A 6,000-nucleotide genomic window follows, 5' to 3' on the forward strand; every position below is an offset into this window, starting at 1 on the left:
CCACCTCATCCCTACCCTCCGCAGGTGCCAGAGTCCGCAGCGGCCTCCACCATCTACCCCACATGCCTCACTGGCCTCCGCTGCTCTGCGCCCCACAGCAGTGCTTGACCACGAGTGACAACCCTCCATCAGGCTGCCCGTCCAAGAGCCCCCTGGGACGGGGAGCCAACCCTGGATCATCTCACCGACGCTCAGTGTGCGTGCGTGTGTGTGCATGTGCGTGTGCGTGAGGGGGTGAGAATCTGGCAGACCGTGCCTCGGCCTGCTCTTCTTAGCCTCCTTTATTTAATTAATGTTATTTATTTGTGGAGCTCGGTTGTGGGGAGAGATGCCCTCGCCTGAGCCTGCCGTGGTCACTGCATAGCCTCCTTTCCTTCTGACTTTAGACCCTCCCCATGTCAGACCTCAAGCTCCTCCCGTCAGCTGCTCCCACAAGGGAAGGTAGCCAGTGCCTGAGAAGAGAGTACTTTTTCTACCTGTCTCGCTCCATAATCCATCCCCTCCTATGCTGACGGTGAGCAGTTCCTAAGCACTTTCTGGGACTAGAAAAATGCTAGATGTCCACAAAGGACCAGAGACGTCCTGACAGTGTTGGGCCTATGCTCCCGGCGAAAAGAGCCCTGCACTTCACTTTCTGGACCTCAGACAACCTCTTGTGGCCTCTTGGGCTCCTTTTCAAGGACTTACATGACCTCACCGACACAGCTCATGCTCTTCGGCTTTGGCAAGAACTCATGGCTTACCAAACTCGGCTTCCTGGCCACCTTCCCAACCTTTGGATGGGAATTGTGAACCAGCCGGTTGCTGCCTCTTCGGGACCTGCAGAAAATGAAACAGTCGTGGAGACAACATGGACAGTCATCAAAGGAAGTCCCTTCTCTGAGTCCCTTCGTTTCTGTCCCCTTGGAGAAGTAACTTGGATCAACAAGCGATCAAGCCAACTCCCCATTTTTGAGAAGCTGCTCCTTCCTGCTGTGGTCACTTTCCTCTGCAGCTGCCTGGATCCCAGGTCATAGTGGGGGAATCAATGTCATTCTCCCCCTGGCTACACAAAGGTATTGGAACCTGTTGCTTCCCCCTTCACTTAGCACAGGAGACAGAGAGCCGGGCACAATCTGCCAGCTTTGCTTCTGCATCACGTTTGTTGAGCACTGTTTTGTTGAAAATGGATCCCTTCTTCAGAATTGTGCAAATTGGTCCCTAGGGAAGTACTCCCCACCTCCTTTTGTGACATCCTAAGATATCTCCAGGTATCTCAAGTAATAAGTAAATTTCTACCAAAAGAAAGAAACTAATTTTCATTGATTTACTTTTTAAGTGTGTATTTTGGTAGAGGAGTGAAGAGGTAATCATGAAAGAAACAAGTGATTTAAGATCTCAAAATGCCCTAATAGTGGCAATCTCTGGTTTCCAGAAATACAAGGATTTTAGTCATTGTAGAAAAGCGTGAAATTGACAAAGCTGCTTGAATTTGGTGAGTGGGAGGTGGGGGCGGGGGTGGGGGCTGATTACCTGGTTCTTCTCTTTCCATCAGGAGGTGAGTCCTTCTTGCACAGTTCAAGTTCTGCTCTAAGGACCAAGCTACGGTTTGGTTTAATTCAATGATGCTATCATTTCTGCCGTAGTTACTGGACTAGATGGTTGGACAACTCAATTGCCATTTGCTCCTGTCCTTCAAGGAAGTACCGTTCTTCATCGGAGCCCAAGAGATTATTTGAGACTCAGGATTCAGGTCAGAGGTTTGGCTGTGTCTGGGACAGGAATTATGTGTAGAAATCCCCCAGGTGGCCTGGGCCTCGGGGGACTTCATGCCCACATCGAGCAGCCTCTCCCACTGACCTTTCTTGTTTGTGGATGAAACCGCACGTATCACCCCCATTCATCACTTGGACACATCGACTCTGCATCATCTGGTCACTTGACCCTCACAGTCTTATAGCACAAAATACCCAGTTTCACCACCCCCAGTCTGCGGGCTGGGCCCGAGGTGTGTCGGAGGAGGAGCTCCTGCCTGCGGCTTTGTGTAAATGTGTATGTGTGTGTGTGTTTGTGTGTGTGTGTGTTTACCTCCGCTCTATGCGCCGGGGACACTCTGCACTCGGTGTGCGCTATGCTGGGAACAGGGCCACCGGGGTGGTTGGATCTCAGTCTCTCTGTCTCTCTCCTTTCCCTTTTGATGTATCAAACATTTGACTGACAAAGTGAAGGCCTTGATAAGGACCAAATTTCCATGTCTGTTGTATGGTCTTTATTTAGGATAACAGTTACTGCAGTGGCCCATTCTTGTCACTCTATACATATGACTATACGGGGACATATGTAATATATAAATATATATAAAAGAACATTACCCTCTGTCTCCTTGGCTTCAGATGAGGCCTCTCTGTTGAGCTGAAATGCACCTGCAGCTCGCCGCTGCCGGCAGCCTGCAGCCCAGCCCTGTTCAAATTAACACAGTCGATAATAAAGGAATGAGTATCGTCACAGAATTGGTCGCCTACCTTCTCTTCCCTCTGTTCTTACTTACACTGTCTCATGCACTTTCTCCTTTCTCTCTCTTCCTTGTCTTTCCAAGGGGGGTTGGAGAGTATTCGGAGCTCAGCTGCAGCTATCAGGACCTTGGGGGAAGAATGGGCTGCTTAAAAGGGACCCGTCTGCCCAGTAGGGCCGGGAGGCAGGTCCGAGGCTCTAGCCTGAAGTCTGTGCCAGAGCCGTGGGCAACAGCTGTTCGTGTTCTGGGCGAACGGCCCCACCCAGTTCACCCTGAGCTAGTAGCAGATGTCAGAACAGCCTAGATGTCCGATTAACTGTCGATATCATTTCACAGCTTTGCTCCTCCACGGATCGGCCAGGAGAGATGAGAGCGGGTAGTCATGAGCGAAAAGCACATAGATGTGCCTGGCATGTGGTGGGCGCTGAATTACAATTGTTCAAAAGACTAACATCCCATTGGGGTCTCTTCCCAGGGCTTCTTTCCCTTCCTCTGGGTTCTGGCTATTGGTTCCCTGTAGCATGGAGGTCTCATGGGAAATGAAAAGTACTCGCTGCTAACACACACACACAAACAGAAAGCTCCTGACTCCCAGGGAAGCGCCGGGGTTGGCCTGGTGTCCTGAGCCAGTTGGTCTGGCAGGGAGGATGCTTCTGGAGGGGCCCCCGGCCTGCGTGCACTGCGCCCGCCCCCAGGGCCAGCGCTGGAGTGGCTCTGCTGATGGAGATCTGCCAGGTGTTGTGTTAGGGACGTGCCGTGCACACTCACTTCATCGTCCCATGTGGAAGGCGTTGTCACCGGTTTACAGACGAGATTTAGGAAAATTAACTAACTGGGCTAAAGGCGTGGTTAGCGACGAGGCTGGATTTCCACACTCTAAAGCCTGTGCTTTTTTTCCTTCTCTGCCACCCCTCGAGCCCAGCCGCACCTCAGGAAAACGGATAGGCACCCCGTGTGTTTTATAAGGAGTGAAGGCCGGGGACGGAAGGGCAGTGGTGGGAAATAAAAACCAAGGTCCTATTTTAAAGCCACTCATTTCTCCTGTTAGCAGTGGGGCCACCTGTATGGCTGACACAGGTGGTTTTCTAGAGCTTCCCAGAAAAGCCGAAGCTCTCCCTTGGTGCCTGGGTCTTTTGTTAACTGTTTGTTGATAAAGAAGCTGCCAGGTTTCACTTCCTCCAAGGCCGGGCAGGGGTGTGTGTTAGTCATAACGCTTGGCCACAACTAAAGACGCATTTAAGATGGCCTGAATGAAATGAGGACACAGAAAAGCGTGCCATGGACCCCAAGGGCAAGGACAGAACCAGTCCTCGGGAATCATGGAGTACCGGGGACTCCAACACCACAAAGACCCTCTCTAGGTCACCAAACTTCTTTCTGTGTGCGGTTCGCGCTCTTTCCTCGGCTGCTTCAGTTCGTGGTTCAGACAATCCATCTGCCAGCAGCAGCTCTCTGTTGACACGGTCCCGTCGTCCGGAGAGACTTGAATCTCAGTCCCAGGGCCAAATCCATGGGAACGTGACTCTAATACGGTGCTTTGGGTCAGGTGGGTGGAAACATGGTATCTGACCAAGACCTCCAGAAGTTCTACTGCTGTAACCATGTGTAGGGAGGAGGGGTGGAGGTGAAGATTTTCTCAAGAAAGATGGTGGGGGTAGCAGTGGGGATGGAGTGTGTTCCGCTCGGCCAACGTAACAGCCGTCCATGACCAGCGCATCTGTGACCCACGGTGGCTTAAGAAAGGTCGTTCTAGGCTCATCCTATTATGCTGATTAGTTTTCTTACAACATGGTCCAAGGCTCACGTGCGTCAAAATTAACACCCTCAGAGATTCCACTTCATTAAGTCGAGGACAGATCCATGGGGGAGACACTATAGGCTGCCTTTCCAATATCTGTTCTTCTTTTCTTCCTTATTTACAAAAATTGTGCAAGGAGAGCCGTGTACCCAAGTAAAAATATTCATATTCCTAGACTCTCCTGCAGCAACAGGTGGCCATGTGATATGGTTTTGGCTAAGCAGACGTAAATGGAAGTCGTTAGGAATTTCTGGAAATCTGTTTCCTCTTCCCCTTTCTTCTTCCTTCCTAAAAGTCACATGTACCTCCTGGAAATGCATTCTCTCTTTGAACAACTATTTATTGAGCACCTGTTACTCATACCTTCATTCCAGGCATTGTTCTAAGTGCTGGGAATATAGCAGTGAATAGAATAAACAGAAGCCCCTGCCCCCCCACCCCTCCCCCGCTGGTGCTTACACTCTAGGGTGGGGAGAAAAAGACACTGAACAAGAAAAACACATTGCATGTCAGATGGTGATAGTGTGGTTGAGAAAAATAAAGCAGAGAAGGGAGACGGGGAGTTCCCAGATGGTTGGGGTGGGACGGAAGGAGTTGCAGTTTTAAAGCCTTTACTAAGAAGGTGACATTTGAGCAGATTTCTGGAGGTGCAGAAGGGGACTCCAGGAGAGGAAAAGCAAATGCAAACTTCGTGGGTGGGAGTACGTCAGGTTTGTTCAAGGAGCAGCGGCCATATTTCAACCCTGAGGCAACAAGCACAACATGTGAGGGTTGATGGAGCGGAAGATGTGGAGAACCAAGTTCCTGATAAAGTTTGTGCCGCTGTACCAGCCTGGGTCTGTCCACCTCCGGATTTATAATGACGGCAGACAGGGGCACCTTGCTGGCTCAGTCAGTGGAGTGAAGCTTGCCACACTTGATCCCGGGGTTCTAAGTCCAAGCCCCACATTGGGTGTAGAGATTACTTAAAATCTTAAAAAAAAAAAAAAAAAAAAAAAAAGAATAATAATGGTGGCAGACAAATCCCTACAGATTTAAGCTAGTATTAGGGGGATTTGCCAGGAATTTGCATTTGAAATGAGCAGCTCCAGGTGATTGCAGTGAATACTCACTAAAGTGTGAGAATCTCCATTGCAACCATTTGCAATTCCAAGCCAAGCTCACAGTGGGCCAGCCTTTCAACACCTGCCAGCGCTGGGGCCCTGGGCCTGTGTAGACACCAGGACCACGCTCGAGGATGGTAGAAGAGGAGGGCACAAAGCACCCCTCAGGGCCTGTGGAGCCCCTGTACTCAGTCATGTATCATTTTTTCTAAACAACTGGGCAGAGGGAGGGGTAGAGTGCTACCTTCTTTGGGCTAGAAAACCAAAGTGATTATGTGTTCACATCTGAAGCTCCTACTTGGCTACAAGCAAAAGTAGACCCAGAAAAGGAAAGTGATTTCCCAAAGTCACACAAATGGTTAGCAGGTGAGATGGGCCTGGAAGGCATAAGGATTTACTAATCTAGCTCACTGTTTATGTTTTCTGTTGTGTGTTGATTTTATTTTTATTTTTTAAATAATTTGAAACTCACAGAACAGTTGCAAGATTGTACTAAGAACACACATAGACTCTTTTTTGTTTTTTTAAGATTTTTTTTTTTTTTTAAGTAGGCTCCATGCAGGGCTTGAACTCATCACTGTGAGATCAAGACCTGAGCGGAGATCCAG

The 6,000-nt window shown here is 49.6% G+C and overlaps 1 protein-coding gene across 5 annotated transcripts in view; it reads left to right on the forward strand.

Annotated features, from left to right (window-relative positions):
• Nucleotides 1-2,489, forward strand: part of KIF3C (kinesin family member 3C) — a 32,218-nt gene extending 29,729 nt beyond the window's left edge. For 2 of the 5 annotated variants that reach the window (XM_026520253.4, XM_026520262.4), the window contains exon 8: nt 25-1,291. In XM_026520253.4, coding sequence (XP_026376038.2) covers nt 25-118 — 94 coding nt within the window. In that variant the 3' untranslated portion in view covers nt 119-1,291. Of the gene's footprint in view, nt 1-24; nt 1,292-1,534 lie in introns of those variants that run through there. The other 3 variants (XR_003321937.4, XR_007190774.2, XR_006411502.3) reach the window with 3 other exon arrangements.
• Nucleotides 2,490-6,000: the final 3,511 nt, after the last annotated feature.

The sequence above is a fragment of the Ursus arctos genome, unplaced genomic scaffold (genome assembly GCF_023065955.2).
Source record: "Ursus arctos isolate Adak ecotype North America unplaced genomic scaffold, UrsArc2.0 scaffold_8, whole genome shotgun sequence".
Lineage (NCBI taxonomy): Eukaryota > Metazoa > Chordata > Mammalia > Carnivora > Ursidae > Ursus > Ursus arctos.